The sequence below is a fragment of the Oncorhynchus keta genome, chromosome 35 (genome assembly GCF_023373465.1).
Source record: "Oncorhynchus keta strain PuntledgeMale-10-30-2019 chromosome 35, Oket_V2, whole genome shotgun sequence".
Taxonomy (NCBI): Eukaryota; Metazoa; Chordata; class Actinopteri; order Salmoniformes; family Salmonidae; genus Oncorhynchus; species Oncorhynchus keta.
The window spans coordinates 81,859,985-81,882,485 of record NC_068455.1 but is presented as its reverse complement, the minus strand read 5'-3'; the positions used below and the strand labels follow the sequence as shown (position 1 = coordinate 81,882,485).

General features: G+C 43.1%; 1 protein-coding gene across 3 annotated transcripts in view; it reads right to left on the bottom strand.

Annotated features, from left to right (window-relative positions):
• Positions 1-16,095, bottom strand: part of ttc29 (tetratricopeptide repeat domain 29) — a 51,730-nt gene extending 35,635 nt beyond the window's left edge. For 2 of the 3 annotated variants that reach the window (XM_052498024.1, XM_052498026.1), the window contains exons 1-2: positions 15,807-16,095; positions 11,877-11,960 (exon numbers count right to left, since the gene is read on the bottom strand). In XM_052498024.1, coding sequence (XP_052353984.1) covers positions 11,877-11,960; positions 15,807-15,895 — 173 coding nt within the window. In that variant the 5' untranslated portion in view covers positions 15,896-16,095. The remainder of the gene's footprint in view (positions 1-11,876; positions 11,961-15,806) is intronic. The other variant, XM_052498025.1, reaches the window with a different exon arrangement.
• Between the last annotated feature and the right edge of the window lie 6,406 nt (positions 16,096-22,501).

Sequence of the window (22,501 nt, the reverse complement as noted above, 5' to 3'; positions counted from 1 at the left end):
TGGTTAGCCTAGTGGTTAGAGTGTAGGGGCTGGTAGGGTAGCCTAGTGGTTAGAGGCGGTGGTATGGTAGCCTAGTGGTTAGAGTGTAGAGGTGGTATGGTAGCCTAGTGGTTAGAGTGTAGAGGTGGTATGGTAGCCTAGTGGTTAGAGTGTAGGGTGGTAGGGTAGCCTAGTGGTTAGAGTGCCTAGTGGTTAGAGTGTAGAGGCTGGTAGAGTGTAGGGGCCAGGGTAGGTAGCCTAGTGGGTTAGAGTGTAGGGGCTGCAGGGTAGCCTAGTGGTTAGAGTGTAGAGGCGGTATGGTAGCCTAGTGGTTAGAGTGTAGAGGCGGTATGGTAGCCTAGTGGTTAGAGTGTAGAGGTGGTATGGTAGCCTAGTGGTTAGAGTGTAGAGGTGGTATGGTAGCCTAGTGGTTAGAGTGTAGAGGTGGTATGGTAGCCTAGTGGTTAGAGTGTAGAGGTGGTATGGTAGCCTAGTGGTTAGAGTGTAGAGGTGGTATGGTAGCCTGGTAGCCTAGTGGTTAGTGGTTAGTGTAGAGGTGGAGTGTAGAGGTGGTGGTAGCCTAGTGGTTAGAGTGTAGATGTGGTATGGTAGCCTAGTGGTTAGAGTGTAGTAGAGCCTAGTGGTATGGTAGCCTAGTGGTTAGAGTGTAGAGGTGGTATGGTAGCCTAGTGGTTAGAGTGTAGGTAGCCTAGTGGTTAGAGTGGTAGGTAGCCTAGTGGTTAGAGTGTAGAGGTGGTATGGTAGCCTAGTGGTTAGAGTGTAGAGGGGTATGGTAGCCTAGTGGTTAGAGTGTAGAGGGCGGTATGGTAGCCTAGTGGTTAGAGTGTAGAGGTGGTATGGTAGCCTAGTGTAGTATGGTAGCCTAGTGGTTAGAGTGTAGAGGGGGTATGGTAGCCTAGTGGTTAGAGTGTAGATGTGGTATGGTAGCCTAGTGGTTAGAGTGTAGAGGTGGTATGGTAGCCTAGTGGTTAGAGTGTAGATGGTGGTAGGGTAGCCTAGTGGTTAGAGTGTAGAGGTGGTATGGTAGCCTAGTGGTTAGAGTGTAGGGGCTGCAGGGTAGCCTAGTGGTTAGAGTGTAGAGGTGGTCTGGTAGAGGGGTATGTGGGGTAGCCTAGTGGTTAGAGTGTAGAGGTGGTATGGTAGCCTAGCCTAGTGGTTAGTGTAGGGTGGGGGTAGCCTAGTGGTTAGAGTGTAGGGGGTATGGTAGCCTAGTGGTTAGAGTGTAGAGGGGGTATGGTAGCCTAGTGGTTAGAGTGTAGAGGTGGTATGGTAGCCTAGTGGTTAGAGTGTAGAGGTGGTATGGTAGCCTAGTGGTTAGAGTGTAGAGGTGGTATGGTAGCCTAGTGGTTAGAGTGTAGAGGTGGTATGGTAGCCTAGTGGTTAGAGTGTAGAGGTGGTATGGTAGCCTAGTGGTTAGAGTGTAGAGGTGGTATGGTAGCCTAGTGGTTAGAGTGTAGAGGGGTAGCCTAGTAGCCTAGTGGTTAGAGTGTAGAGGTGGTAGGGTAGCCTAGTGGTTAGAGTGTAGGGGCTGCAGGGTAGCCTAGTGGTTAGAGTGTAGGGGCTGCATGGTAGCCCTAGTGGTTAGAGTGTAGAGGTGGTATGGTAGCCTAGTGGTTAGAGTGTAGGGGCTGCCTAGTGGTTAGGGTAGCCTAGTGGTTAGAGTGTAGAGGCCTAGTGGTTAGAGTGTAGAGGTGGTATGGTAGCCTAGTGGTTAGAGTGTAGGGGCTGCAGGGTAGCCTAGTGGTTAGAGTGTAGAGGCGGTATGGTAGCCTAGTGGTTAGTTAGAGGTGGTAGCCTAGTGGTTAGAGTGTAGAGGTGCAGGGGCGGTATGGTAGCCTGGTGGTTAGAGTGTAGAGGTGGTATGGTAGCCTAGTGGTTAGAGTGTAGAGGGTGGTATGGTAGCCTAGTGGTTAGAGTGTAGAGGTGGTATGGTAGCCTGGTGGTTAGAGTGTAGGTAGGTGGTATGGTAGCCTAGTGGTTAGAGTGTAGAGGGTGGTATGGTAGCCTGGTGGTTAGAGTGTAGAGGTGGTATGGTAGCCTAGTGGTTAGAGTGTAGAGGTAGCCTAGTGGTTAGAGTGGTAGCCTAGTGGTTAGAGTGTAGAGGTGGTATGGTAGCCTAGTGGTTAGAGTGTAGAGGTGGTGTGGTTAGAGTGTAGAGGTGGTAGGGTAGCCTAGTGGTTAGAGTGTAGAGGTGGTAGGGTAGCCTAGTGGTTAGAGTGTAGAGGTGGTATGGTAGCCTAGTGGTTAGAGTGTAGAGGGCGGTATGGTAGCCTAGTGGTTAGAGTGTAGTTAGAGTGGTTAGGTGTAGAGGGGTATGGTAGGGTAGCCTAGTGGTTTAGAGTGTGGTAGAGCGGTTAGATGGTAGGTAGCCTAGTGGTTAGAGTGTAGGGGGTATGGTAGCGTGGTTAGAGGGTGGTAGCCTAGTGGTTAGAGTGTAGGGGCTGCAGGGTAGCCTAGTGGTTAGAGCGTTGGACTAGTAACCGGAAGGTTGCAAGTTCAAATCCCCGAGCTGACAAGGTACAAATCTGTCATTCTGCCCCTGAACAGGCAGTTAACCCACTGTTCCTAGACCGTTATTGAAAATAAGAATTTGTTCTTAACTGATTTGCCTAGTTAAATAAAGGTAAAATAAAAGGTAAACTAGTTGGAAAATAATTTTATTTGAAAACCAGACCTTCTGAACTGTTTTGTTCAAATAATTGGTTTAATTTAGTATAGTATACGCTTCAGTCTTAAGCATCCTAAATAATCCATTCAGTTTTAGAACCTTAGTCAATCTGAGGGAAAAGTGATGTGATCGTGGTTGGTAATCCAACTAACTAGAGGCTACTAACCTGTTAATCCAACTAACTAGAGGCTACTAACCTGGTAATCCAACTAACTAGAGGCTACTAACCTGGTAATCCAACTAACTAGAGGCTACTAACCTGTGGTTAATGTAGAGGTGGTATGGCAGCCAACTAACTAGAGGCTACTAACCTGTGTAATCCAACTAACTAGAGGCTACTAACCTGTGGTAATCCAACTAACTAGAGGCTACTAACCTGGTAATCCAACTAACTAGTGGTTAGGCTACTAACCTGGGTAATGTAGAGGCTGGTAACCTGGTAGCCAACTAACTAGAGGCTACTAACCTGTGGTAATCCAACTAACTAGAGGCTACTAACCTGGTAATCCAACTAACTAGAGGCTACTAACCTGTGGTAATCCAACTGACTACAGGCTACTACTAACCTGGTAATCCAACTAACTAGAGGCTACTAACCTGGTAATCCAACTGACTACAGGCTACTAACCTGGTAATCCAACTAACTACAGGCTACTAACCTGGTAATCCAACTGACTAGAGGCTACTAACCTGGTAATCCAACTGACTAGTGGCTACTAACCTGGTAATCCAACTAACTACAGGCTACTAACCTGGTAATCCAACTAACTAGAGGCTACTAACCTGGTAATCCAACTAACTAGAGGCTACTAACCTGGTAATCCAACTAACTAGAGGCTACTAACCTGGTAATCCAACTAACTAGAGGCTACTAACCTGGTAATCCAACTAACTAGAGGCTACTAACCTGGTAATCCAACTAACTAGAGGCTACTAACCTGGTAATCCAACTAACTACAGGCTACTAACCTGGTAATCCAACTAACTAGAGGCTACTAACCTGGTAATCCAACTACAGGCTACTAACCTGGTAATCCAACTGAACTAGGGCTACTAACCTGGTAATCCAACTGACTAGGTAGGCTACTAAACCTGGTAATCCAACTAACTAGAGGCTACTAACCTGGTAATCCAATCCAGGCTACTAACCTGGTAGACTACAGGCTACTAACCTGGTAATCCAACTAACTAGAGGCTACTAACCTGGTAATCCAACTAACTAGAGGCTACTAACCTGGTAATCCAACTAACTAGAGGCTACTAACCTGGTAATCCAACTGACTACAGGCTACTAACCTGGTAATCCAACTAACTACAGGCTACTAACCTGGTAATCCAACTAACTAGAGGCTACTAACCTGGTAATCCAACTGACTACAGGCTACTAACCTGGTAATCCAACTAACTAGAGGCTACTAACCTGGTAATCCAACTGACTACAGGCTACTAACCTGGTAATCCAACTAACTACAGGCTACTAACCTGGTAATCCAACTGACTACAGGCTACTAACCTGGTAATCCAACTAACTACAATCCAACTGACTAGGGCTACTAACCTGGTAATCCAACTAACTAATCCAACTAACTAGAGGCTACTAACCTGGTAATCCAACTAACTAGAGGCTACTAACCTGGTAATCCAACTAACTAGAGGCTACTAACCTGGTAAACCTCCAACTGACTACACTACTGAATCTACAGTCTACTAACCTGGTAATCCAACTAACTAGAGGCTACTAACCTGGTAATCCAACTAACTAGAGGCTACTAACCTGGTAATCCAACTAACTAGAGGCTACTAACCTGGTAATCCAACTGACTAGAGGCTACTAACCTGGTAATCCAACTGACTACAGGCTACTAACCTGGTAATCCAACTGACTACAGGCTACAACCTGGCTAACTAACTAGAGGCTACTGGTAATCCAACTAACTAGAGGCTACTAACCTGGTAATCCAACTGGGCTACTAACCTGGTAATCCAACTAACTACAGGCTACTAACCTGGTAATCCAACTAACTAGAGGCTACTAACCTGGTAATCCCACTAACTAGAGGCTACTAACCTGGTAATCCAACTGAACTAGAGGCTACTAACCTGGTAATCCAACTGACTAGAGGCTACTAACCTGGTAATCCAACTAACTAGAGGCTACTAACCTGGTAATCCAACTGACTACAGGCTACTAACCTGGTAATCCAACTAACTAGAGGCTACTAACCTGGTAATCCAACTAACTAGAGGCTACTAACCTGGTAATCTAACTAGAGGCTACTAACCTGGTAATCAACTAACTAGAGGCTAAACTGGTAATCCAACTGACTACAGGCTACTAACCTGGTAATCCAACTAACTAGGCTACTAACCTGAATCCAACTAGGCTACTAACCTGGTAATCCAACTGACTACAGGCTACTAACCTGGTAATCCAACTGACTACAGGCTACTAACCTGGTAATCCAACTGACTAGAGGCTACTAACCTGGTAATCCAACTGACTACAGGCTACTAACCTGGTAATCCAACTGACTACAGGCTACTAACCTGGTAATCCAACTAACTAGAGGCTACTAACCTGGTAATCCAACTAACTAGAGGCTACTAACCTGGTAATCCAACTAACTAGAGGCTACTAACCTGGTAATCCAACTGACTACAGGCTACTAACCTGGTAATCCAACTGACTACAGGCTACTAACCTGGTAATCCAACTGACTACAGGCTACTAACCTGGTAATCCAACTGACTACAGGCTACTAACCTGGTAATCCAACTGACTACAGGCTACTAACCTGGTAATCCAACTAACTACAGGCTACTAACCTGGTAATCCAACTGACTACAGGCTACTAACCTGGTAATCCAACTGACTACAGGCTACTAACCTGGTAATCCAACTGACTACAGGCTACTAACCTGGTAATCCAACTGACTACAGGCTACTAACCTGGTAATCCAACTAACTACAGGCTACTAACCTGGTAATCCAACTGACTACAGGCTACTAACCTGGTAATCCAACTGACTACAGGCTACTAACCTGGTAATCCAACTGACTACAGGCTACTAACCTGGTAATCCAACTAACTAGAGGCTACTAACCTGGTAATCCAACTGACTACAGGCTACTAACCTGGTAATCCAACTGACTATAGGCTACTAACCTGGTAATCCAACTGACTACAGGCTACTAACCTGGTAATCCAACTGACTACAGGCTACTAACCTGGTAATCCAACTGACTACAGGCTACTAACCTGGTAATCCAACTGACTACAGGCTACTAACCTGGTAATCCAACTACTAACCTGTTAATAACTAGGCTACTAACCTGGTAATCCAACTGACTACAGGCTACTAACCTGGTAAGGCTACCCTGGTAATCAACTGACTACAGGCTACTAACCTGGTAATCCAACTGACTACAGGCTACTAACCTGGTAATCCAACTGACTACAGGCTACTAACCTGGTAATCCAACTGACTACAGGCTACTAACCTGGTACTAACCTGGTAATCCAACTGACTACAGGCTACTAACCTGGTAATCCAACTGACTACAGGCTACTAACCTGGTAATCCAACTGACTACAGGCTACTAACCTGGTAATCCAACTGACTACAGGCTACTAACCTGGTAATCCAACTGACTACAGGCTACTAACCTGGTAATCCAACTGACTAGAGGCTACTAACCTGGTAATCCAACTGACTACAGGCTACTAACCTGGTAATCCAACTGACTACAGGCTACTAACCTGGTAATCCAACTGACTACAGGCTACTAACCTGGTAATCCAACTAACTAGAGGCTACTAACCTGGTAATCCAACTGACTACAGGCTACTAACCTGGTAATCCAACTAACTACAGGCTACTAACCTGGTAATCCAACTAACTAGAGGCTACTAACCTGGGCTAATGCAACTGACTACAGGCTACTAACCTGGTAATCCAACTAACTAGAGGCTACTAACCTGGTAATCCAACTGACTACAGGCTACTAACCTGGTAATCCAACTAACTAGAGGCTACTAACCTGGTAATCCAACTAACTACAGGCTACTAACCTGGTAATCCAACTAACTAGAGGCTACTAACCTGGTAATCCAACTAACTAGAGGCTACTAACCTGGTAATCCAACTAACTAGAGGCTACTAACCTGGTAATCCAACTAACTAGAGGCTACTAACCTGGTAATCCAACTAACTAGAGGCTACTAACCTGGTAATCCAACTGACTACAGGCTACTAACCTGGTAATCCAACTAACTACAGGCTACTAACCTGGTAATCCAACTGACTACAGGCTACTAACCTGGTAATCCAACTAACTACAGGCTACTAACCTGGTAATCCAACTGACTACAGGCTACTAACCTGGTAATCCAACTAACTAGAGGCTACTAACCTGGTAATCCAACTAACTAGAGGCTACTAACCTGGTAATCCAACTAACTAGAGGCTACTAACCTGGTAATCCAACTAACTAGAGGCTACTAACCTGGTAATCCAACTAACTAGAGGCTACTAACCTGGTAATCCAACTGACTACAGGCTACTAACCTGGTAATCCAACTAACTAGAGGCTACTAACCTGGTAATCCAACTAACTAGAGGCTACTAACCTGGTAATCCAACTAACTAGAGGCTACTAACCTGGTAATCCAACTAACTAGAGGCTACTAACCTGGTAATCCAACTAACTAGAGGCTACTAACCTGGTAATCCAACTGACTACAGGCTACTAACCTGGTAATCCAACTGACTACATGCTACTAACCTGGTAATCCAACTGACTACAGGCTACTAACCTGGTAATCCAACTAACTAGAGGCTACTAACCTGGTAATCCAACTAACTAGAGGCTACTAACCTGGTAATCCAACTGACTACAGGCTACTAACCTGGTAATCCAACTATCTAGAGGCTACTAACCTGGTAATCCAACTGACTACAGGCTACTAACCTGGTAATCCAACTGACTATAGGCTACTAACCTGGTAATCTAACTGACTACAGGCTACTAACCTGGTAATCCAACTGACTACAGGCTACTAACCTGGTAATCCAACTGACTACAGGCTACTAACCTGGTAATCCAACTGACTACAGGCTACTAACCTGGTAATCCAACTGACTACAGGCTACTAACCTGTTAATCCAACTAACTAGAGGCTACTAACCTGGTAATCCAAATGACTACAGGCTACTAACCTGGTAATCCAACTGACTACAGGCTACTAACCTGGTAATCCAACTGACTACAGGCTACTAACCTGGTAATCCAACTGACTACAGGCTACGAACCTGGTAATCCAACTGACTACAGGCTACGAACCTGGTAATCCAAATGACTACAGGCTACTAACCTGGTAATCCAACTGACTACAGGCTACTAACCTGGTAATCCAACTGACTACAGGCTACTAACCTGGTAATCCAACTGACTACAGGCTACTAACCTGGTAATCCAACTGACTACAGGCTACTAACCTGGTAATCCAACTGACTACAGGCTACTAACCTGGTAATCCAACTGACTACAGGCTACTAACCTGGTAATCCAACTGACTACAGGCTACTAACCTGGTAATCCAACTGACTACAGGCTACTAACCTGGTAATCCAACTAACTAGAGGCTACTAACCTGGTAATCCAACTAACTACAGGCTACTAACCTGGTAATCCAACTAACTAGAGGCTACTAACCTGGTAATCCAACTAACTAGAGGCTACTAACCTGGTAATCCAACTAACTAGAGGCTACTAACCTGGTACTCCAACTGACTACAGGCTACTAACCTGGTAATTCAACTGACTAGAGGCTACTAACCTGGTAATCCAACTGACTACAGGCTACTAACCTGGCAATCCAACTGACTACAGGCTACTAACCTGGTAATCCAACTAACTATAGGCTACTAAAACCAACAGTTTAGCTGCGCTTCGGAGTTTTGATAATATCAGCATAGGGGAAAAACGACGAATCACAAGTTGCTATTTATTGCTGACCAGCAGATGTCACTAAAGTGCACTGTAACTGGATAAATGAAGCCCAGGGAAATTCAACCTATTTTTTGAAAAGCCTCAATGCTTCGGGAAGCTGTGTTTCCCCCATCACTACCATTAGTTGATGGCAGTCGTGGACAGACAGAAGAACAGGGCTTTAAAGTGAAGTCGACAATCACGCAGCATTGCATTGCAGATCACCCAGCATTGGTCTGTGGTGACCTCTACTGGTGAACATGTAAACTGCACTGAATTGAGCTGAGCAGCGAAGTGCTCAGACCTTCACACATAATAAACAAGTTAATTGACTTACGGGACGATTCAACTGATTAAAGGAAAATGAATTGACTTACAGGCTGATTCAACTGATTAAAGGCAAATTAATTGACTTACAGGCTGATTCAACTGATTAGAGGCAAATGAATTGACTTACAGGCTGATTCAACTGATTAAAGGCAAATTAATTGACTTACAGGCTGATTCAACTGATTAAAGGCAAATGAATTGACTTACAGGCTGATTCAACTGATTAGAGGCAAATGAATTGACTTACAGGCTGATTCAACTGATTAAAGGCAAATTAATTGACTTACAGGCTGATTCAACTGATTAGAGGCAAATGAATTGACTTACAGGCTGATTCAACTGATTAAAGGCAAATGAATTGACTTACAGGGCGATTCAACTGATTAGAGGCAAATGAATTGACTTACAGGGCGATTCAACTGATTAAAGGCAAATGAATTGACTTACAGGCTGATTCAACTGATTAAAGGCAAATGAATTGACTTACGGGGCGATTCAACTGATTAAAGGCAAATGAATTGACTTACGGGGCGATTCAACTGATTAAAGGCAAATGAATTGACTTACAGGCTGATTCAACTGATTAGAGGCAAATTAATTGACTTACAGGGCGATTCAACTGATTAAAGGCAAATGAATTGACTTACAGGCTGATTCAACTGATTAAAGGCAAATGAATTGACTTACAGGGCGATTCAACTGATTAAAGGCAAATGAATTGACTTACAGGCTGATTCAACTGATTAAAGGCTAATGAATTGACTTACAGGCTGATTCAACTGATTAAAGGCAAATGAATTGACTTTCAGGGCGATTCAACTGATTAAAGGCAAATGAATTGACTTACGGGGCGATTCAACTGATTAAAGGCAAATGAATTGACTTACAGGCTGATTCAACTGATTAAAGGCAAATGAATTGACTTACAGGGTGATTCAACTGATTAAAGGCAAATGAATTGACTTACAGGCTGATTCAACTGATTAAAGGCAAATGAATTGACTTACAGGGCGATTCAACTGATTAAAGGCAAATGAATTGACTTACGGGACGATTCAACTGATTAGAGGCAAATGAATTGACTTACAGGCTGATTCAACTGATTAAAGGCAAATGAATTGACTTACAGGCTGATTCAACTGATTAAAGGCAAATGAATTGACTTACAGGGCGATTCAACTGATTAGAGGCAAATGAATTGACTTTCAGGGCGATTCAACTGATTAAAGGCAAATGAATTGACTTACAGGGCGATTCAACTGATTAAAGGCAAATGAATTGACTTACAGGGCGATTCAACTGATTAAAGGCAAATGAATTGACTTACAGGGCGATTCAACTGATTAAAGGCAAATGAATTGACTTACAGGGCGATTCAACTGATTAGAGGCAAATGAATTGACTTACAGGGTGATTCAACTGATTAAAGGCAAATGAATTGACTTACAGGCTGATTCAACTGATTAAAGGCAAATGAATTGACTTACAGGGCGATTCAACTGATTAAAGGCAAATGAATTGACTTACGGGACGATTCAACTGATTAGAGGCAAATGAATTGACTTACAGGCTGATTCAACTGATTAAAGGCAAATGAATTGACTTACAGGCTGATTCAACTGATTAAAGGCAAATGAATTGACTTACAGGGCGATTCAACTGATTAGAGGCAAATGAATTGACTTACAGGGTGATTCAACTGATTAAAGGCAAATGAATTGACTTACAGGGCGATTCAACTGATTAAAGGCAAATGAATTGACTTACAGGGCGATTCAACTGATTAAAGGCAAATGAATTGACTTTCAGGGCGATTCAACTGATTAAAGGCAAATGAATTGACTTACGGGCGATTCAACTGATTAAAGGCAAATGAATTGACTTACAGGCTGATTCAACTGATTAAAGGCAAATGAATTGACTTACAGGGCGATTCAACTGATTAAAGGCAAATGAATTGACTTACAGGGCGATTCAACTGATTAAAGGCAAATGAATTGACTTACAGGGCGATTCAACTGATTAAAGGCAAATGAATTGACTTACAGGGCGATTCAACTGATTAAAGGCAAATGAATTGACTTACAGGCTGATTCAACTGATTAAAGGCAAATGAATTGACTTACAGGGCGATTCAACTGATTAAAGGCAAATGAATTGACTTACAGGGCGATTCAACTGATTAAAGGCAAATGAATTGACTTACAGGGCGATTCAACTGATTAAAGGCAAATGAATTGACTTACAGGGCGATTCAACTGATTAAAGGCAAATGAATTGACTTACAGGGCGATTCAACTGATTAAAGGCAAATGAATTGACTTACAGGGCGATTCAACTGATTAAAGGCAAATGAATTGACTTACAGGGTGATTCAACTGATTAGAGGCAAATGAATTGACTTACAGGCTGATTCAACTGATTAAAGGCAAATGAATTGACTTACAGGGCGATTCAACTGATTAAAGGCAAATGAATTGACTTTCAGGGCGATTCAACTGATTAAAGGCAAATGAATTGACTTACAGGCTGATTCAACTGATTAAAGGCAAATGAATTGACTTACAGGGCGATTCAACTGATTAAAGGCAAATGAATTGACTTACAGGCTGATTCAACTGATTAAAGGCTAATGAATTGACTTACAGGCTGATTCAACTGATTAAAGGCAAATGAATTGACTTACAGGGCGATTCAACTGATTAGAGGCAAATGAATTGACTTTCAGGGCGATTCAACTGATTAAAGGCAAATGAATTGACTTACAGGGCGATTCAACTGATTAGAGGCAAATGAATTGACTTACAGGGTGATTCAACTGATTAAAGGCAAATGAATTGACTTACAGGGCGATTCAACTGATTAAAGGCAAATGAATTGACTTACAGGGCGATTTCATCCTTGGAAACTGTTGGGGTCTGGCTTCTTGCAGGCTGAGCTGTTTCAGTCTCTTTCCCCTTCTTCTGCATCCTAAAAACATGTGTAGGCCTTGGTCAAGATCATTCTCTGATATATATTTTCAAAGTGTAATGTAATATCAACTAACTACTTTATTATAGACAGGTAATGTCTGATATCAACTACTTTATTATAGATGGGTAATGTCTGATATCAACTAACTACTTTATTATAGATGGGTAATGTCTGATATCAACTAACTACTTTATTATAGACTGGTAATGTCTGATATCAACTAACTACTTTATTATAGACAGGTAATGTCTGATATCAACTACTTTATTATAGATGGGTAATGTCTGATATCAACTAACTACTTTATTATAGATGGGTAATGTCTGATATCAACTACTTTATAATAGATGGGTAATGTCTGATATCAACTACCTACTTTATTATAGACTGGTAATGTCTGATATCAACTAACTACATTATTATAGACGGGTAATGTCTGATATCAACACACTACTTTATTATAGATGGGTAATGTCTGATATCAACTACTTTATTATAGATGGGTAATGTCTGATATTAACGAACTACTTTATTATAGAGGGGTAATGTCTGATATCAACTAACTACTTTATTATAGACTGGTAATGTCTGATATCAACTAACTACTTTATTATAGATGGGTAATGTCTGATATCAACTACTTTATTATAGATGGGTAATGTCTGATATTAACGAACTACTTTATTATAGAGGGGTAATGTCTGATATTAACAAACTACTTTATTATAGACGGGTAATGTCTGATATTAACTAACTACTTTCAAACCAATATGTGCACAGCCATGGGACAAAACATAAATACATTTGCACACATAAGCACGTGTTGTCTCTCAAAAACATCATTACAGTTGTTGTCTCTCAAAAACATCATTACAGGTGTTGTCTCTCAAAAACATCATTACAGTTGTTGGCTAGCTAATACATCATTACAGTTGTTGGCTAGCTAATACATCATTACAGTTGTTGGCTAGCTAATACATCATCATTACAGTTTTTGGCTAGCTTGTACATCATTACAGTTTTTGGCTAGCTTGTACATCATCATTACAGTTGTTGGCTAGCTAATACATCATCATTACAGGTGTTGGCTAGCTAATACATCATTACAGTTGTTGGCTAGCTAATACATCATCATGACAGGTGTTGGCTAGCTAATACATCATCATTACAGTTGTTGGCTTGCTAATACATCATTACAGTTGTTGGCTAGCTAATACATCATCATTACAGTTGTTGGCTAGCTAATACATCATTACAGTTGTTGGCTTGCTAATACATCATTACAGTTGTTGGCTAGCTAATACATCATTTCAGTTGTTGGCTAGCTAATACATCATTACAGTTGTTGGCTAGCTAATACATCATTACAGTTGTTGGCTAGCTAATACATCATTACAGTTGTTGGCTAGCTAATACATCATTACAGTTGTTGGCTAGCTAATACATCATCATTACAGTTGTTGGCTTGCTAATACATCATTACAGTTGTTGGCTAGCTAATACAACATCATGACAGTTGTTGGCTAGCTAATACAACATCATGACAGTTGTTGGCTAGCTAATACATCATCATTACAGTTGTTGGCTAGCTAGTACATCATTACAGTTGTTGGCTAGCTAGTACATCATTACAGTTGTTGGCTAGCTAATACAACATCATGACAGTTGTTGGCTAGCTAATACAACATCATTACAGTTGTTGGCTAGCTAATACAACATCATTACAGCTGTTGGCTAGCTAATACAACATCATTACAGTTGTTGGCTAGCTAATACATCATCATTACAGTTGTTGGCTAGCTAGTACATCATTACAGCTGTTGGCTAGCTAATACAACATCATTACAGTTGTTGGCTAGCTAATACAACATCATTACAGTTGTTGGCTAGCTAATACAACATCATTACAGCTGTTGGCTAGCTAATACATCATTACAGTTGTTGGCTAGCTAATACATCATCATTACAGTTGTTGGCTAGCTAGTACATCATTACAGCTGTTGGCTACCTAATACAACATCATTACAGTTGTTGGCTAGCTAATACAACATCATTACAGTTGTTGGCTAGCTAGTACATCATTACAGCTGTTGGCTAGCTAATACATCATTACAGTTGTTGGCTAGCTTATATATCATTACAGTTGTTGGCTAGCTAATACATCATCATTACAGTTGTTGGCTCGCTAATACATCATTACAGTTGTTGGCTAGCTAATATATCATTATAGTTGTTGGCTAGCTAATACAACATCATTACAGCTGTTGGCTAGCTAATACAACATCATAACAGTTGTTGGCTAGCTAGTACATCATTACAGCTGTTGGCTAGCTTATATATCATTACAGTTGTTGGCTAGCTAATACATCATCATTACAGTTGTTGGCTCGCTAATACATCATTACAGTTGTTGGCTAGCTAATATATCATTACAGTTGTTGGCTAGCTAATACATCATTACAGTTGTTGGCTAGCTAATACATCATCATTACAGTTGTTGGCTAGCTAATACAACATCATTACAGTTGTTGGCTAGCTAATACAACATCATTACAGTGGTTGGCTAGCTAATACATCATTACAGTGGTTGGCTAGTTTGAGAATTTGAGCCATATTAGCATAGATGTGACATCAGTAAAAAAAAAATGAAAGACAGGATCAAGAAGATTATTATATTATTTGTATTAATTGAAAAAAAATCATAATTTAAGAAGATAAAACAAGGCAACAGTAATGTCGTCCCCCACGAATGAAACAGCCCCCTCTCCCCCTTGGGCCAATTGAGATATTGCGTGTGACTAACACATTTCAGTTAATGACTATAGCCAATCCCCTTGGGGACAATTAGGGTCAAGTTGTAAACACCGGATCTCTATGATAAATTGAATTTCTCTATGGCTATGGGTTGGACCAATGCTGTCGGAGATATCACATGTGACTGACTAATGTACAAACATACTAAGGGGGGAGAGAGAGAGAGAGAGAGAGAGAGAGAGAGAGAGAGAGAGAGACAGAGAGACAGAGAGAGAGGCACAGAGAGAGACACAGAGACAGAGACAGAGAGAGAGAGAGAGACAGAGAGACAGAGAGACAGAGAGAGAGACAGAGAGACAGAGAGAGAGAGAGAGAGAGAGAGAGAGAGAGAGATCCACAGTCCCCTCCGTTGGAGACAACTCGCTGAAACAAACCACCTACGATTCCCCTCATGTCAGCTTCTTGTCATTGTTGCTAGTCAGGCGCTAAAGCAGTTAGCATCTATGAATGGAGTAGATGTGGCCAAGTTAGACCCCCCCACCATGTTGCGCCTAAAGGTGTGTGCGTACCTTCTAGTGGTCACTAGTGCAATTAAGCAATAACTCCCGAGGAGGTGTGGTATATGGCCAATAGACTATACCAAGGCTAAGGGCTGTTCTTATTTCTGGAAACAGCCCATAGCCGTGGTATATTGGCCATGAATCATAAACCCGGGAGGTGCTTTATTGCTATTATAAACTGGTTACCAACGTAATTAGACCAGTCAAAATACATGTTTTGTCATACCAGTGGTATATGGTCTGATATTCCATGACAGTCAGCCAATCAGCATTCAGGGGCTCGAACCACCCAGTTTCTGATATCGATTATAGTTTAGGCAGCTGGCCGCTAGATCTTCTCTAAATAGGCTTATATCGATTATAGTTTATGCAGCTGGCCACTAGATCTTCTCTAAATAGGCTTATAATCGATTACAGCAAGCATCAAACTTATTATATATGTATATATATTTTAATTATAGTTAGGCCTACTTGTGTATTTGAGGATACAAATGAATAAATGAAAGGTTTAATTGTTATATCGACCCACCTGGACCATGGACTGGTCCGCTCTTGGCCCGGCTTGTTGATGTCTGGTAGGAAGGTCACTTTTTGTCTCGGTGTGAATTCTGCACTCATCCTCTCCAGTTAATTTTGCCCAAAGTATGAAAACGTGGATTTATCCAATCAATGTTGTAATTTTGAAATTAGACCGCTTTTGCATTATAATTCGGAAATTGAAACCTAAGCTGTTAACGATATTGTAAAAGTAGTTTAGGACACTTTTAAAAAAAAAAAAACTTTCCTGATCAAATCCGGGTTTTTCTCTTTTGCGTTGATCCAGCCGAGGCAGTCGCTATAGCAACACTTCCGGGAACGCAAGGAAAGTTCTACACTTTTGGCCTTGTTCCAATACTGTTGAACTGCCTCCCTCCCTCTCTTCCTAATTGTTTTCTCTTTTTTTTGGTAAAATCACATAGAAAGACGAATCACTTACAAAACGTTGACCCATGGGACATGGGAGGGAGAGTATGTTTATTACAGGCTGCCAAATGTAACAAAAGCCTACTCTATTTTGGGGGAACTGTGTGTGTGGCTGTCTCTGTCTGTCTCTCTCTCACACTCTTTCTTTCTCGTTTTCTCTCTCTCACTCATTGTGTGTGTGTGTGTGTGTGTTCAAATTAAATTGGCATGTATTAATTTAACTGCACATTCTATAAATATTTGGCCATTTCTTCAAATAGATGTTACAATAGACATAAATATGCTTTCAAATAAAAAATAACAAGATTTGAATTTGTTAATTTAAACAACAAAAGCAGGATGTAATGAGAAACCAATTTAATCAACTTGTGTTTTTATATATCTTTTCCCCCGTGTTTAGACCAGTAAACCAGACTTCTGGGTCTTGTTGTCTGACGGGGGAGCGGCTGTCTGTTCTCCCTATCTAGCTCACTACTTTGGACCAGGGTCCCGTAGGTCCAAACGGAATAGGCTGCCATTTGGCATTCAGTTAGACTCTCAGAACATCACCACAATCACACTAACAGAAAATCACCAGGCGCCAGTCTAGTTTATGATATTAATAACAAACACTAGATGAAGAGAAACATTTTTTTTTTTAAATTCACAACTCAATACTATACAGATGAAGTGTTTTTTTTTTTTTATAACAGTGTGACTGGGAACTGCTACCAGAAAGTAGGTTCCACTGGTGGTTTGGGGTGTTGAGGTCTGGTCTGCTATGCTATAGGAAACATGCTGCTTATGATTAGTCATACTAAGTCTGGTAAAACTAATAAGGACAACACACACGCACACACGCACGCACGCACGCACGCACACACACACACACACACACACACACACACACACACACACACACACACACGCACACACACACACACACACACACACACACACACACACACACACACACACACACACACGTGGAACTAAAAGAAACAGCCTAACAGATGCGGTTCCTCTAATGAAACCTATATAGTGGGTCAGCTGCCAGCTCAAAGACATGAGATCACCATTGAAGTGGTGTGATATGTTAGCCTGTTAGCTTTTAATTAGCAGTGAAATCAGACTGCTTTGGTTATTTCCCTGAAATAAATCTAATTTGTTGCTGTTCAAGGAAGCCAATAAGATTTATATCAAAAAGGAAGTTGTCTGGTTGATATAAAATCCTAATTTGATTTAAGACATTTTCCTCATTGGTACCATGTCTTCAGAAGAGTATAGAACAGAACAGAGCAGAACACAGCAGAACAGAGGAGAGCAGAACAGAACAGAGCAGAACAGAACAGAGCAGAACAGAGCAGAGCAGAACAGAACAGAACAGAGCAGAACAGAACAGAGCAGAACAGAACAAAGCAGAACAGAACAGAACAGAGGAGAGCAGAACAGAACAGAGCAGAACAGAGCAGAGCAGAACAGAACAGTGCAGAACAGAACAGAGCAGAGCATAACAGAACAGAACAGAGGAGAGCAGAACAGAACAGAACAGAGCAGAACAGAACAGAGCAGAGCAGAACAGAACAGAACAGAGGAGAGCAGAACAGAACAGAGCAGAACAGAGCAGAGCAGAACAGAACAAAGCAGAACAGAACAGAGCAGAACAGAACAGAACAGAGCAGAGCAGAACAGAACAGAACGGAACAGAGCAGAGCAGAGCAGAACGGAACAGAGCAGAGCAGAGCAGAGCAGAACAGAGCAGAGCAGAACAAAGTAGAACAGAGCAGAGCAGAACAGAACAGAACAGAACAGAGGAGAGCAGAACAGAGCAGAACAGAGCAGAACAGAGCAGAACAGAGCAGAACAAAGTAGAACAGAACAGAGCAGAACAGAACAGAGCAGAACAGAACAGAACGGAACAGAGCAGAGCAGAACAGAACAGAACGGAACAGAACAGAGGAGAACAAAGTAGAACAGAGCAGAGCAGAACAAAGTAGAACAGAGCAGAGCAGAACAGAACAGAACAGAGGAGAGCAGAACAGAGCAGAACAGAGCAGAGCAGAACAGAACAGAACAGAGGAGAGCAGAACAGAGCAGAACAGAGCAGAACAGAGCAGAACAGAGCAGAACAGAGCAGAACAGAACAGAGTAGAACAGAACAGAGCAGAACAGAGCAGAACAGAACAGAGTAGAACAGAACAGAGCAGAACAGAACAGAGCAGAGCAGAACAGAGCAGAGCAGAACAGAGCAGAGCAGAACAGAGCAGAGCAGAACAGAACAGAGCAGAGCAGAACAGAACAGAGCAGAACAGAGCAGAGCAGAACAGAGCAGAACAGAGCAGAACAGAGCAGAGCAGAACAGAGCAGAGCAGAACAGAGCAGAGCAGAACAGAGCAGAACAGAACAGAACAGAGCAGAACAGAGCAGAGCAGAGCAGAGCAGAACAGAGCAGAACAGAACAGAGCAGAGCAGAGCAGAACAGAGCAGAACAGAGCAGAGCAGAGCAGAACAGAGCAGAGCAGAACAGAGCAGAGCAGAACAGAGCAGAGCAGAGCAGAACAGAACAGAACAGAGCAGAACAGAGCAGAGCAGAGCAGAACAGAGCAGAGCAGAGCAGAACAGAGCAGAACAGAACAGAGCAGAACAGAGCAGAGCAGAACAGAGCAGAGCAGAACAGAGCAGAGCAGAACAGAGCAGAGCAGAACAGAACAGAACAGAACAGAGCAGAACAGAGCAGAACAGAGCAGAGCAGAGCAGAACAGAGCAGAGCAGAGCAGAACAGATCAGAGCAGAGCAGAACAGAGCAGAGCAGAGCAGAGCAGAGCAGAACAGAGCAGAGCAGAACAGAGCAGAGCAGAACAGAACAGAACAGAGCAGAGCAGAACAGAGCAGAACAGAACAGAGCAGAACAGAGCAGAACAGAACAGAGCAGAGCAGAACAGAACAGAACAGAGCAGAACAGAACAGAGCAGAACAGAGCAGAACAGAACAGAGCAGAACAGAGCAGAACAGAGCAGAACAGAGCAGAGCAGAACAGAACAGAACAGAACAGAGCAGAACAGAACAGAACAGAACAGAACAGAGGAGAGCAGAACAGAGCAGAGCAGAACAGAGCAGAGCAGAGCAGAGCAGAACAGAGCAGAACAGAACAGAGCAGAACAGAACAGAGCAGAACAGAGCAGAACAGAGCAGAGCAGAACAGAACAGAGCAGAACAGAACAGAACAGAGCAGAGCAGAGCAGAGCAGAGCAGAGCAGAGCAGAACAGAGCAGAGCAGAACAGAACAGAGCAGAGCAGAGCAGAGCAGAGCAGAACAGAGCAGAGCAGAACAGAACAGAGCAGAGCAGAACAGAACAGAGCAGAACAGAACAGAGCAGAACAGAGCAGAGCAGAACAGAACAGAACAGAGCAGAACAGAACAGAGCAGAACAGAGCAGAGCAGAACAGAACAGAGCAGAACAGAACAGAACAGAGCAGAGCAGAACAGAACAGAACAGAACAGAGGAGAGCAGAACAGAGCAGAACAGAGCAGAGCAGAACAGAACAGAGCAGAACAGAACAGAGCAGAGCAGAACAGAACAGAACAGAGGAGAGCAGAACAGAACAGAACAGAGCAGAACAGAACAGAGCAGAGCAGAACAGAACAGAACAGAGGAGAGCAGAACAGAACAGAGCAGAACAGAGCAGAGCAGAACAGAACAGAGCAGAGCAGAACAGAGCAGAACAGAACAGAGCAGAACAGAACAGAACGGAACAGAGCAGAGCAGAGCAGAACAGAACAGAACGGAACAGAACAGAGGAGAGCAGAACAGAGCAGAGCAGAACAAAGTAGAACAGAGCAGAGCAGAACAGAACAGAACAGAACAGAACAGAGGAGAGCAGAACAGAGCAGAGCAGAGCAGAACAGAACAGAGGAGAGCAGAACAGAGCAGAACAGAACAGAGCAGAACAGAACAGAGCAGAACAGAACAGAACGGAACAGAGCAGAGCAGAACAGAACAGAACGGAACAGAACAGAGGAGAACAAAGTAGAACAGAGCAGAGCAGAACAAAGTAGAACAGAGCAGAGCAGAACAGAACAGAACAGAGGAGAGCAGAACAGAGCAGAACAGAGCAGAGCAGAACAGAACAGAACAGAGGAGAGCAGAACAGAGCAGAACAGAGCAGAACAGAGCAGAGCAGAACAGAGCAGAACAGAGCAGAACAGAGCAGAACAGAACAAAGTAGAACAGAACAGAGCAGAACAGAGCAGAACAGAACAGAGTAGAACAGAACAGAGCAGAACAGAGCAGAACAGAGCAGAGCAGAACAGAGCAGAGCAGAACAGAGCAGAGCAGAACAGAGCAGAGCAGAACAGAGCAGAGCAGAACAGAACAGAGCAGAACAGAGCAGAGCAGAACAGAGCAGAACAGAGCAGAGCAGAACAGAGCAGAGCAGAACAGAGCAGAGCAGAACAGAGCAGAACAGAACAGAACAGAGCAGAACAGAGCAGAGCAGAGCAGAGCAGAACAGAGCAGAACAGAACAGAGCAGAACAGAGCAGAGCAGAGCAGAACAGAGCAGAACAGAGCAGAGCAGAGCAGAACAGAGCAGAGCAGAGCAGAACAGAGCAGAGCAGAACAGAGCAGAGCAGAGCAGAACAGAACAGAGCAGAACAGAGCAGAGCAGAGCAGAACAGAGCAGAGCAGAACAGAGCAGAGCAGAACAGAACAGAGCAGAACAGAGCAGAGCAGAACAGAGCAGAGCAGAACAGAGCAGAGCAGAACAGAACAGAACAGAACAGAACAGAGCAGAACAGAGCAGAACAGAGCAGAGCAGAGCAGAACAGAGCAGAGCAGAGCAGAACAGAGCAGAGCAGAGCAGAACAGAGCAGAGCAGAGCAGAGCAGAGCAGAACAGAGCAGAGCAGAACAGAGCAGAGCAGAACAGAACAGAACAGAGCAGAACAGAACAGAGCAGAACAGAACAGAGCAGAACAGAGCAGAACAGAACAGAGCAGAGCAGAACAGAACAGAACAGAGCAGAACAGAACAGAGCAGAACAGAGCAGAACAGAACAGAGCAGAACAGAGCAGAACAGAGCAGAACAGAGCAGAGCAGAACAGAACAGAACAGAACAGAGCAGAACAGAACAGAACAGAACAGAGTAGAGCAGAACAGAGCAGAGCAGAACAGAGCAGAGCAGAGCAGAGCAGAGCAGAACAGAACAGAGCAGAACAGAACAGAGCAGAACAGAGCAGAACAGAGCAGAGCAGAACAGAACAGAGCAGAGCAGAACAGAACAGAACAGAGCAGAGCAGAGCAGAGCAGAGCAGAACAGAGCAGAACAGAACAGAGCAGAGCAGAGCAGAGCAGAACAGAGCAGAGCAGAACAGAACAGAGCAGAGCAGAGCAGAGCAGAGCAGAGCAGAGCAGAACAGAGCAGAGCAGAACAGAACAGAGCAGAGCAGAACAGAACAGAGCAGAACAGAACAGAGCAGAACAGAGCAGAGCAGAACAGAACAGAGCAGAGCAGAACAGAACAGAACAGAGCAGAGCAGAACAGAACAGAACAGAGCAGAGCAGAACAGAACAGAGCAGAGCAGAACAGAACAGAGCAGAGCAGAACAGAACAGAGCAGAGCAGAACAGAACAGGGGAGGCAGGTAGCCTAGCGATTAATAGCGTTGGGCCAGTAACCAAAATATTTCTGGTTCGAATCCCTGACTTGACTTGGTACAAAATCTGTCGATGTGCCCTTGAGCAATTGCTCCTGTAAGTTGCTCTGGATAAGAGCGTCTGCTGAATGACTAAAATGGCAGGCGACCCCCAGAGGGTCAACAGCCAATGGTTGATAAGCACTGGAAGCTCAGGGGTTAAAGGTGAAAGGTTGACGATACTGTAAAGATAGGTGCGCAGTGTCGTAATATACACTCAGGCATTTGACTACTTTTGTACTTCTTGAAAATTGAGAAGAGCCGTGATAGTCCTTCCGCAGCCGTTGGGGGAGTGATGTCGCTTGGTTCCTTAATCTGATCTGTTACGTTTTACCTTTATTTAACAAGTCAGTTCAGAACAAATTGTTATTTACAATGACGACCTACCAGGGGAACAGTGGGGTTAACTGCCTTGTTCAGGGGGCAGAACGACAGATTTTTACCTTGTCAGCTCGGGCGATTCAATTCATCAAAGTAGCCTATTTTGCATTAAAGAACCAACTATAATCACTGTTCAAACACTAAACCAAACAACAAGAATCCACCCCCCAAAAAAAGGTATTTTGTTGATAAGTAACAACTAGTGATTC